The following is a 12,886-nucleotide window of genomic DNA, read 5'->3' on the forward strand; positions in this document are numbered from 1 at the left end:
CACTCATTTGTCATTACAAAGCTGTTTCGAATTCTCCTAATTTATCGGTGAGCCCAGCTGCGGTTCTGTTCACATGAGGTTTTATCCAAAGATCAGCTCATGCCTTTAACGGAATCCTCCCCTTCCCGCCAAATCAGCAGTAAGATAAAACCTCATTAACTGCCAAATGGAAGAAACAAAGGTGGACATGGAAACTCTGGCAAAAGAAGTTCGACTTTAAAAATTGCAACAGACATTTCTCAAGCCACATGAAGCCTAGCGGAAGAACACCCTTCGAGGGCAGCACAGGGGTGCAGTGGCGGTGCTAGGGTAGGGCCAGGGGTTTGGGGGGTGGGCACTAGTCACTCCTGCAAAATGTTGTGCCCTCCTCCCCATGGATAGGTGAAGACCTGCCCTAGGAGTGTTGCCAAGTCGGCTTAAAGTGGGCTTGTTGACTTTGCAGCAAAGCCCATTACATCTCGCAGCTGAACAGAGCTCCTTGACTGGCCTGCATGCAGCCCTGCTCTTTATCGTGTCCTTAATGGCCTGCAGTTACTCCTTTGTCTTATCTGATGGGCTCTGTATTACATCTGAGAGACTCCTAGCAGCTGGCTTACCTAGTACATGGGCGCACACTTACAAGATATTTAAAGTTACACAAGAAACCTTACTCTTTCAAAATTAGTACTTCGTTAACATGGAAAAATCAGATTGCTTTATAGGGATAGTTACATGTTCTTAAAAAGTTGCACAACAAGCTGGAGGTTTGTGACATATGCAATCTTTATCCTAGTGTCTTTGCTACAAAACTGTTTTTTATTGATTCTTAAAGTGAGAAAAGTACAGTTGTGCAAAGGGCTTTTTTCAGGCTTGCATTATTTTGCATTCTGCGACTTCTATTTTTCCTTTCAAGATGTGGATACTAAAACTACAACCATATTCTTTCAGCTTAACATGTTTCAATATGCCTGTACATAGTGTAAGGTTACTTTAATTTGAGATGTGAGTATTTTGCAAGTCAACTATCGGAACTCTCAAGTTTCCAGTGGCCAGGTATGAGAAGAGCATCCAGTCCTGTTTATTCCCTTCTGTATTCTGGTCTTTTATTTTTTTCTATAACATTCAAAATTTAGGAAAAAGACACGTCTCACAATTGCAGGGCCGCCTTCTTGCGCATGGCCATGGATAACTTGAGCAGTCTGCACTATCAGGCAGTATTATTGTAGGCTTTGAAATCCAAAATGTACACATTTGTAGCAAGCTTGAAAGTTATGTGTTGAAATGCCTAATCTGTAGATTGGGTTAAAATCCCAGTCTTACTGTTTAACCATAGAGTGTGATCCTGGCCAAATAATGTAATATTTTTTATGTATAGTGGACTGACCTCAGCAGAGCCAACAGTGATGTCCTCCTCTATTGCTGATAGTCACCAAAAAGGTGTGGGCCATCCATTGTATGGCCCCACAGGCACAGGAGGATGAGTGAAACATTTTACTATGCCCGGTTATACCATGTTGTTGAGTTTTGTATAGTACACAGTCCACCATTTTCACAGTTTCTTGGGTTTGCAGGATCTTCAGGAGGTGGGGTCGGAGACTTATGCAGAAGAAGGGGAAGGTTGCTTTGTTGCAATGTTGATGTGTGCATGATCTGAAAAGGTAGGGTTCTCTGCGGTGTGCATGTTTTATATATTGTGTGAGTTGTCTAGACCAGTGATTGATTTGTACTCCAGATTGGTAGCTTAAATTGTTTATGTGATTATTGTGTCTGTCCTTGTGGTGTTTAAGGAGTGTGTAGAGCTGTATTGGTGTATCTGTGGTAGGTTAGTGTGCCATTTGGGGAATGTCTTGGGGTGGAATGCGTTCTATTGTGTAGTCCCGGCGGACCCTACTTGAATTCCTTTCATCTCTGCCCTCACTCAGGATTCGTCTGCCCCAGGAGGCATAGAGGAGGCAGTGCGCAGCGCACAAAGCACCATCTTGAAGTAATCAAAACCTTATTAGTCACTCTACTTTTTTCGTATTGCTATCTGTAATTGTATGCTGGAATAGAAGCTCAGCCTCCTAAAGACTGAAGCAACTTAATCCTAAATACTTTATTTGATTAGCAAAACGGGAAGCACTGACTTAAGGCAACCACGTAAGGTTAAATGCACACTAGCATTTTATTTTGAAATCACAGACTGCAATTGTTGCATTGGAATAGACTGAACAGTTGATTTTTTCTGTAGCAGCACTCTGAGTCCCTGAACTCACCTTTGTACCGGTAGTGCATTTCCGGCATCCCTTGCCGCCGCAGGTACGCAAACTCGCACAGTCAGGAACTACAGTTCCCAGAGTGCCTTCACATCCATTTCTAGAAACGTCAGGCGCTTCAGCGCCGGCGCTTCTGCAACGAAGCCGATCTACGCCAGTCTACGCCGGTCCACGGCGTCCAACGGCACACGGCCCTAAACTCTGCTCAATTTCCTCCAAGAAAAAGATTTGATCTGGAAAAGCAGGTATGGGCTACCCAGACCTATGCGACTTACTAGCCAAATCTACAACATTACAGAACCAAAATCTAGTGCAAACATACGTAAACACTAGATTGGAATTCATCCACGCCCTAGAAAGGACCTGTATTAGCCATACTGAAGTCCCACACAAAAAATCCGACAAGAATGAACTTACCTCAAATGAAACTGCAACTTGTGTCATCAAAATAGCATTGCTGAATACTAGATCCCTAAACAAACATGCACAGGATATTCATGATTATATCCTGGAAGATGACATTGATGTCCTGTGCCTCACCGAGACTTGGCTCCAGGAACCAATGGGGCCCACGGTCGACATCGCTGTGCCCAGGAATGATACCATCTACACCAATAATAGAGCGACAGGAAAAGGCGGAGGAGTAGCCATAATCGCCAAACAAGACCTTCATTTCTTCCCTGCTCCTATACAATGTACAGGATGCGAGATCCTGCATCTCAAATTGACACACACTCCAAATGATTGTATCAACCTGATAGTCATTTATAGACCCCCTTCCCTTGCATCAGATTTCAATGATGAGTTAACCCAACTATTGAATAATCTGAAAACATCTAACTCAGGGACAATACTGTTAGGAGACTTAAATCGATGGAGGGGCAATATCAAAGATCCAGATGCCATAAGCCTAGAGGAAGATCTATCTAACTGCTCTTACACCATAATAAATAAGGATCCCACAGCCGCTACAGGTAACCAGCTAGACTGGATAGTTACAAATAACACAGACATGACAATGCTAGGAACATATCCCTGCATATGGTCAGACCACTATAAAATTGAATCCAAGTTAGTGCTCAAACCAAAAGCAGCCAAACCTAACAATTCTCCGAAAATGGTCTTAGATAGAAATCTAAAAAAAATCACGCCAAGCATCCTTTCGGAAGGTATTACGCAAATCATGCGGGAAACTAAGGATGCAGATTCCTGTGAGGACATTATCTCCACATATAACAAACACATTAATATTCTATTAAACCAATATGCTCCCCATAAAAACAAGCAAGTTCGTACTAATATTAACCATCAAAAATGGTTTAATTCTGAAGCTTCGAACCTTAAAAAGGAAAAGCGGAAACTAGAAAGAATATGGCTAAAAGACCCTACAGAAAACAACAAAAAAAATGGCAAACCGCTGACATAACATACAGGACTAAAATAACTAACTTAAAGAAAAATCATTATAATGAACGAATTACTACTGCATCTAAGTCGACTGGGAAACTCTTCCAGATACTCAAAAATATTGAAAAACCTGTAGCACTATCTCCCCCTTTTCAACCCACTCAAAAGGACTGTGAAGCAATTCAAACTGCCTTTCACAATAAAATTATCAAGGCAAGAGAAACAATCGCCAATTGTAAGGTAACTAACATCCCCATTCCAGCCAACATAGGGACAGACAGGATTGACTCACAAAGTCCAAAATTTCATTTTAAACCCATATGACTGGAAGGTATGAATAAAACCCTCTTAAGTATCAAATGTACCTCATGCACTGAAAATGTACTGCCCCCAAAACTAATCCTTGACAACACTGCTATCTTTGCACCATTTCTGACAAGAATGGTAAATGTGTCATTTAGAGATGGTAATGTCCCGGCCGCTATCAAAACGGTTACGATAACACCACTACCTAAAAAACCTGAACGTAACCAACAAGACCCCGCAAATCTAAGGCAATTACCAACTGCAACTTTTTATTAAAAATACTAGACAGGATTGCCACCGAACTACTCCAGGAATTTGTGAACGACAACAACCTACTTCATCCACAACAATCGGGCTTTAGGACAGCCCACAGCACAGAATCCGCGCTTTTGGATCTGCAAACAGAAATGCTAAGCATCCTCGACCAAGGTAAAACTGGTTTGCTGATCCTACCGGACCTCTCGGCAGCCTTTGATCTGTTGGATCATCGGAGGCTCCGAGAGGCCCTAGATCAATCAGGGAACTGTTCTGATGAGGCCATAGACTGGGTGTCATAATTTCTGCAGGATAGGCAATCTAAGATCGTTTGGGGGAAACACTCTTCAAAATCAAAACCAGTTAATTGTGGAGTCCCACAGGGCGCAAGCTTCTCCCCTCTATTGTTTAACTTATACATGCGATGCCTATGTTCACTTCTGTCCCAACTCGGTATATTTTTCATCAACTTCGCCGACGACACCCAATTGGTGTTCGAAATTAGTGGTAACTACGAACAGGACAGCGAAAAACCCTCGAGAATCTATAACATCATCGAGAGTTGGATGAAGGACAATTGGATGTGCTTAAATGCCTCCAAGACAGAACTTATGATCTTCGGATCTCCTTATGCCAGAAAAAAACTTAGTCCACAATACACCGAATTCATGATCAAAGAGACACAAATAGCTATAGCAGAAAAAGTCAAAACACTAGGCGTTTATCTTCAGGCATCCTTGGGAGCAGAAGCCAACACTGCCTACCTCAAAAGGAACTGCCAATATCATCAGAAACTATTGAAAAAAATGAGACCCCTGCTGAGCCCACAAAACAGTACTACAATAGCAAGAGCCACAATTCTCTCCCGGTTGGATTACGGAAACTCCTTACTCCTAGGCGCAAGCAGCAAATGTCTAAAACAATGTCAAGTGGTCCAAAATAACGCCATCAGAACAATCACCAATAAACCCAAGGGAGAACATATCACAAAAGACAGAAAGGACTTACATTGGCTGGCGTTCGAGGAACGCATCACATTTAAAGCCATTACCCTAGTACACAGATGCTTATATGGAAAAGCACCGATTTACCTAAAAAAACAATTCATGTGGTACGAATCACATTACAACTTGAGGTCTAACAAAACTGGCCTCCTCCGAGTTATTCCTGCTAAAAAAGCTAAAGGATTAGGTAGGGCATTCACGACCAAGGCAGTCCTTATATGGAATAAACTCCCTCCTGCACTGAGATTGGAAACCAACCATCTACTCTTCAGGAAGCAACTAAAGACACTTCTCTTTAAATAAGGTCCCTACCTCTGTTAGCCAGCTAGCCCAACACTGTTTCCATTGTTTGTTATATGTGGCCTTTGGCCAGTCCCGTTTCTCTATACTCTAGTCTGTCTTTTTGTGAAGCGCTCTGATGCCTGCGGGCTGCAGCGCTATATAAATATATAAATAAATAAATAAATAAAATAAATAAATCCATGTTTATTCAGTTAGGAGTTATATGCGAAAATGGGTTGGTTGTTAGGGGAGCGTGGAATGATTTTCAGCAGACCACCTGATAAGAACTGGGAGCAACCTGTTTCACTTTGGAAAAATCACAGTCAGTCATTTATTTGCTTATATTAATGGTAAAGATTATTATGCGGCTTAGGCTCTGGTGTTGTGGGGAAAGGATGACAGATTTGGGTCTTGTGTTCTGGTTTCTGGCTGTTGAGGAGGCAGTATTCCAGGTAAGGGGCCTGGGTTCTGTTGGTGAGGAAACAGAATGGCAGATATGGGGCCAGGGCTATGTTGGTGGGAGGCAGGACGCCAGGTATGGGCCCTGGGTTCTGGTGGTAGGCAGGTCAGATGCCAGATATGGGGCCTGGGCTCTGTGTGGTGAGGGGAACAATGCCATGTGTAGGCCCGCATCAAGTTGGGAAAGCATACTAATAGCCCTTTCATAGGTGGCCCCCCTACTTTTACCTGTGGCCTCTTCTGGGCCCCCCTAATTTTGATTCCTGGTAAAGCAGTCTGAGTCAGGAAACCTACCGTTTTCGCAGGGTGAGACGTTGCAGCGTTGCCAGTTCACAGGCCTGGGTCTCCAGGAACAGTAGTGCTCTTGAACGGGTTTGTTCGTGCGATGCTGCACGCATTCCACTCGCCGTGACTGGAAGCCATAGTTGCCACATGTGGCAGTGCAGAGCGTCCAGGGGGCCACCCTCCACTGCACGCCGCACACATCCGTCCAACAGTTCTGCGTAGATAGTGGCCTGCAAGAGAAAGCATGTGTTAGTGGTGGACGCATGTTTGCACGTTTGTGAGTGCGCATGTGATATTTGTCCGGTTCATCACTTCTTAAGTTGACCAAAATTGGGTTAACATTGCATGACAATGTTTGAGGAGGTAGTGTCTCTCTCTCTCCCCCCTCCCTCTCTCGCTCTCTGCTCAGAATGTTAGTGTGGTGGGAAGGAAATACAAAAATAGGCCTCTTTGGAGCTTGCCCACAATCATTGTAAATCAGTACAACGGTATATGTATTTCACTTCACTGACACTTTTTTATTCTCATCAATTAAAGTTACACTTCTTTCTCACTTTGGATTTTCCTGCGTGCCTTTTGAACTCCTTGCCAAAATATTAACAGACATACGCTGTATTCTTGGTTATATGTGGTAAATTTCAGTGGTCAAAATACTGAAAAAATACTGAATTGTTTTTTTTTTGTTTTAATTTGGAGGGATCCCCCACCCCCAAGCACCTTTTCTTCTATCCTTTTAACCCCACAAAAACCCAATCCCCACCCATTTTAACACCTTACCCCACTACCATATATATATTTAATAAACATTTTCCGTATTCTTTAGCTTTCGATAAAACATACCACTTTGTTTTATTTTCAGTAAAATGACTGGGTACCGTATTCTTGACCGCAACCAGGATTGAACTGTGCCTTTTCTGCTCCCCATTATGATCTGACTCCCAGGTGGTGCCCCCATACTATTCCTGCGCCTCCTAGCTTGTGCCCCACTGTGATTTCACTCCTAGGTTGCACCCCTCTGTAGTTCTGCTTTAGCGTGCTCCTCTTTGGCTACTGAAGTAAACCAAAGCTGTGTTTCATACCTACTTTGTTCTTTCACACTTTAATCTTATATTCCATATCGATAGTTTACATAGAGTAGTGCCTTGCTGAGTGGAAGCCTGTTGCCTATTGTACGTCTCTTATACTTTTGTATAGATCACACACCCATGCCCGTATAATCATGCGTTTGGTGGCTGAAGCCTATTTTGATTATCTCAATGCTTATCTAATATTTCAGAGAAACTTAAATGGGGCTGTAGGCCTTTACTTAGCTAGCATAGGTGGCAACTATCCAGTAAATCCATGTCAAGTTACCCACATCTCAATTAGATATGGCACTCCGGGGGATGGACTCCTCACTCCACTGGGCATGCAGGGCTGCTTTCCCTGTTTTAGCATGTGCATAAAAAGGCAATAGATGATAAGAGCGTCCGAACATTGTTGGTGCCAATGCCTGGGCGACTAAACCTCGAGGCGAGGCCTGCGAAAGAGCATCTTCCATTGGTAGGACATTGCAATCATTCATATTCTCCACCGGTTTTGCTCGGGAAAGTCTTGTTGCGCCCAGCGGTTGACTGGGAACCAAAAGGGGCGGTGGAAATAATCCTTCAAGTGGCCCCAAATTACACACTTTGAGCAAGCCCAACACTTTCCCTATGGGAACATTTGGAATTACCACACAAAAGAGGCCCAGGGTGCAGAGCCCTACCTGGGAATCTCCAGAGTTCCCTATAGGCCAGTCTATTCTACATGAATGCCAACAACAGCATCTGGCCACCGGTCTACCGGTCCATATATATATATATAGGTATATAGGTATATATATATATAGTATAAGTATAAAAATGCTGCTCCAAAAAAGACAAGATGATACTTTAGCTAGGATAACAAAGTCATTTATTTGCAAGGTTTCGTAATCTTCAGATTCAGATCACGAAAGCCTGCAAATATGTATATAAGCACTTTATAACCGTTAATAATTTGATAGGCAATATTATATAAAATTACTTGCTGCTGTAAAAAGATGAACATTCTTTATAAAAATGAATATAGGCGCTTTGCACTCATTGAGTGTAAAATAGAAAGAATATATCACTGATTGCACAAATAATGCACGATGCACTCTAGAATGAGTGATCACAAGCTAACCAACATGTGAAAACTTACTCTATCAAGATGGATGCGTTAGATTGTATAATAGAAAGTTTATAAATTCGATAGCTGTGAACCACTACAGTATCCAAAAAAGGAAGGAGTACAAAAATCACTATGACATTACAAAAATATGAATTTAGATCAGGAGGATATTATATAATTGGGAACTGCTTTGTGACATGTGATATATATACAATGCCCATCGCAGTCGTATACAAGCTATGCCAAATGTCACGCAAATATCAGGTCTAATGCACTTTAAAATGGGAAAGAATATCAACATTTTGCACTAATACCACGAACTATGTCTTTCAACATTGGAGAGACGTATTAAAAGTGGGGACTGCTCTGCATACGGAAGTTATAGTATGTATTACGTGTCCTCATGTATTATGTCAAACATTGCACTAATAATGCTTTATTGTGAAATGGAAGGCAAAGTAAAACATGTTAACCATTGTTCAGATATTCTATTTTATATATGCAAAATGCATCAAGCTATGAGTACTCTTTTTATATTATGCTAAATGCTGCACAAATATTTAAGCACTATGCACTTTTACATTGAAGAAATGCATCACAACTATGAACAAAGCAGTACCAAAAACATTGTAAGATGGCTGCCCGTTTTGACCATTGTAACAGGAGGAAAAATGGTTATAATGGTGAACAGAAAAGAAGGACTGAACTTGATTTGAAAACTTGTCTGTATATAAATGCAAAAAACTCAGGAGAAGCCCAGAAAAGGGTGAAACACGTTACTGGCGCTGTTTAGGTCTGTCTACTTAAACCTGTTTTTTTGACGGAACATTCAATAAAACTTCAATAAAACTTTAAAAGCTGAAGAAGTCATTCAGTGGTGCTTTGGAGGAAACGAGTGCTGTGAGGAGTGCGATACAAAACAATGGGGAAACCCACAAGTATGGAAATATATATGCTACCTGAATTTCCTGCCATCTGATTGGCCAAGCCAGTCAATATTATTGCAATAAGCATCAGTTATGGGGCTTCAGCAGGTGGTAACGGCCTGGGGTCCCAGTTGTAGGCCCGAGTGAAGCGAGGGCCTTAATGCTTGGTTCAGGCACTGTTACTACCCAGTAAGGCCCTTAGAACGCGTGCTTATTGCTTTAAGCATCCCAAGGGTAACCCCGGGGGAGGTAACATCAATGTATTTCTGTGAATTAAGGGTCGTGGCGAGTGGGCAACCCATTGATTCTTACATAGGCATCTTCATCCAACATGCCTGACATGGAAATGGAGGTGGGGGCTCCAGTGTGGAGCCCCTATTTCCATGGCGGCCATCAGTGCAGTCGGGTGAGGTGTGGTGCATCGGTGCCGCAACAGGTGATTGGGCTGTCAAGGACCTCAGGGCGAGAGCGGGGAGCGGTAGGGAAGACCGGTGGTGGGTGCCTCCTCTGGTAGGGTTTAATCGTTAGAATCAGCCTGGGTTTTGAGCAACCCGCTTAGTTGAAGCACCCGCCGAGGTGCTAATGGTTGATGTCCGCTGATTTTCAGGCACTGGTGAATATTGGATGGTTTGATATCACACTTAATTTGCATATCTTTAAAACAGACATCACAATAGAAGATATTTATAACCACCCTGGCAGCATTCCTCCATGCACTCGGGGTTGCATGTCTGAGATTGAATAGGGAGAGTGTGGGCGGTGCATTGCTTTGGGTAGTGCCTTTTCTTGCATTTGGAATGTGGAGGAGGGGACCTGCCAACCAAGGGTTCTTCATATCTTCTCGCCGCCTACTCAAGAGATTTCTTGGGAAGGATGATTCCTGTTATCATTTTAGCAGGCAACAGAGAATGAGCAATGTGCAGTAGGAAGGCACCCCTGCACCATTCCTTTCCATTTTTTGTAAAGAAGATAAGGTCAGGCAAGAAGCAATGGTGGGGAATACTTTGCACCAAAATGTGTTTTCCCCATTGAGTGATTGTATGCAATGAATCTGTATGTGCAGTAGTAATATGTAAACATCACGGAGGGTGCATGACCCACATATGGACTCTACATTAGATTACACATTGCATATTATTGCTCCTCAGGAAGTCATATTGACCTCCAGGCATGATATACCCCTCATGCCTCATTGTACCATTGCATGATGTCCTCAGACCCATCCATATCCCACATAGGTTTGACCTAGCAATGACGGCGGCCCCACCACTACTGGCTGGTGTGTGTAACCCGGGGTACAGAGGGAAACAGAAGGAATTTTATATTGGGAACCGCATTTTGTTAGTTTGATGTCCTGTCGCCCCTATGCGTATGTTTGGTATAGTTTTATAGCCACCAATAGCCATATGTTCAATGTTTGTGCCCCGGTAATCATCACGCTGCCTTTACACAAAAAAAACTCTTTTCAGGGCAATATAATCATGAGGTTTAGTTGATCTGAGTAGATGTTGCTATTGCAGTTTTTTTGAAACTGGAAATGCTAAGTTTATTAAAAAATAAACACTGGAGTGCATTTACTCATCACACTGCCCTCGGGATGGCTTGAGTGGTGACTGGGAATCAAACGGTGCCCAGGAAAGGCTTTCTGAAATGGTCCCATATTACACAATGTGAGCGAGGCAGCGACCAAGCTGAACCCATTTCAGTAGGGTTGGGGGTGGGGGGGGGGTGTCGGTCCTCTGCCCAAGAAATTCTGGAAAAATTGGCCCAAATATTAAATTTGAAAGCACATTTGTCACTATATAGTGATTAAACAGATGTTAAATGCAAGAAAAACGGACAAACTCTTTGCTGAGAGTGAGGACTAATATGCTGGAAAATGTATAACCAATTCTTTGATTGAAAAGGATGTAGGGATTGAGGAGAGATGGAAAGAAGGGGACGGGCTGTGTGGGAGAGAGGGTAGGAGGGGCAGGAAACCAGGGTGGCGTAGAGGCCCACAGGGCAATCCCCAAAGTTCCTGGTGGACCAGTCCACCGTGGTTTGGTTGGCTTAGACAAGACTGTATCTTTGGAGACTGTGGATAAAATATGGCAAATATTCTGGTATTTTATATGTCAATCTGAACTATATCGGATAACTCTCCCTCTCTATATCTCTCGGACTATCTGTCCCGATTATTTCTGTATATTATAAATAGAGAAATAGGAATATTTTGCACCAGACACACCCGTGTGACAGATAGTGTAAGATTATATGTATTTTCATACTGGGTAAGAGTGAACAGATGGCTCCTGCTGGCACATGCTGTAGACTCACGTCAATTCTCGTGTACTCGCTAATCAATGTGTATTAATTGGTTGTATAGCGCTTTTTAAGCCCTGTGCTGTTTTTATTTCTCTCTCTCTCTCTCTCTCTCTCTCTCTCTCTCTCTCTCTCTCTCTCTCTCTCTCTCTCTCTCGATCTCCTCTCAAAAGGTTCTCGTGGAACAAAATGACAGAAACTCCTCCTAGAAACGTCTGATAAGCTAGTTAGAAAGCCTGAACCCAAACAGTAGGGGACATTGAACTGAATGCATATCGACCATCATTCACTCTCACCAACATGACACTCAATAAATTACAAAAAGAGGACCTTGTCCTATCTAACCTTTATATAGGATATGCACAGGAGAAAGCGGGATGTCTAAATATGTAACAACATGTGTCTCCTATTATAGACCGCTGGAAAAAACATTGAAAATCCTGAGTGACTCTTGCCAGCACATTGAACAAATACTACACTATCCTTCCAATACCCATTCTAAACCAACAGAGAAAGAACAGCCTGTCTTATTTCCTCATTTCTCATTGGGGCCACTAACCAATCTAGTTGTATCTCCTGCTTGCTGATAACTTAACCTTGTTAGGTATATGTTCTTCCATATATTTCAAATTAACAGGGGGACACAAGCTAATAAACAAGGATTAGTGAGATTTGTTGAGAAGTTTTACTCATTATTTTAAATGTGTTTTACGCTGTAATAATGTGATGTTTTGGAATGTCTAAAGAGTGAGTATCTAATAAAAGATGGGTGGTACTCCTAGAAGTGGCCAAGAAGTAAAGTGGCGGTAGGAGGCATTTGTTGTTACTTGTTTATGTCTCCTCAGCACACCCGAAGAGAGGGTGAGGGTATGCTCGCACAGCACTGCAAAAAAACTGCGTTCATCTTATGTGGCCCTGTGGGCACAGCATGAACCATGAATGAGAAAAATTCTATTCTGGCTCATAAACGTTGACCATCTAATGAAAGTTTCAGAAAATGCAAATTCACATCAGAATGTTTTCACAGTATTTGCCCAGAGTAAAATCAGTCCGTTCTATCTGAAAAATATAAAGCTGCTTATGAATCTGTGAAAATGTTATTACCGTGGTAGAGAACTGCATTGTTCCGTTAATGCCGGGGTCCCATCTCTTCCTTGGCAGAACACCTGCCTGTGTTGTATGGCTAGTCTTGGCCCGATGCATGGTCCGTTGCACTGTAGACATAGAAGAAAGACTCTCTTTAGTAACA

The 12,886-nt window shown here is 42.5% G+C and overlaps 1 protein-coding gene across 1 annotated transcript in view; it reads right to left on the reverse strand.

Annotated features, from left to right (window-relative positions):
* The window catches only part of ADAMTSL1 (ADAMTS like 1), a 941,617-nt gene that overhangs the window by 27,472 nt on the left and 901,259 nt on the right, over window positions 1-12,886 (reverse strand). The window contains exons 27-28 of the mRNA XM_069625973.1: window positions 12,742-12,851; window positions 6,242-6,462 (exon numbers count right to left, since the gene is read on the reverse strand). Of these exons, the coding sequence (XP_069482074.1) occupies window positions 6,242-6,462; window positions 12,742-12,851 (331 nt within the window). The remainder of the gene's footprint in view (window positions 1-6,241; window positions 6,463-12,741; window positions 12,852-12,886) is intronic.

The sequence above is a fragment of the Ambystoma mexicanum genome, chromosome 6p, assembly GCF_040938575.1.
Source record: "Ambystoma mexicanum isolate Mex_15411 chromosome 6p, UKY_AmexF1_1, whole genome shotgun sequence".
Classification (NCBI taxonomy): domain Eukaryota; kingdom Metazoa; phylum Chordata; class Amphibia; order Caudata; family Ambystomatidae; genus Ambystoma; species Ambystoma mexicanum.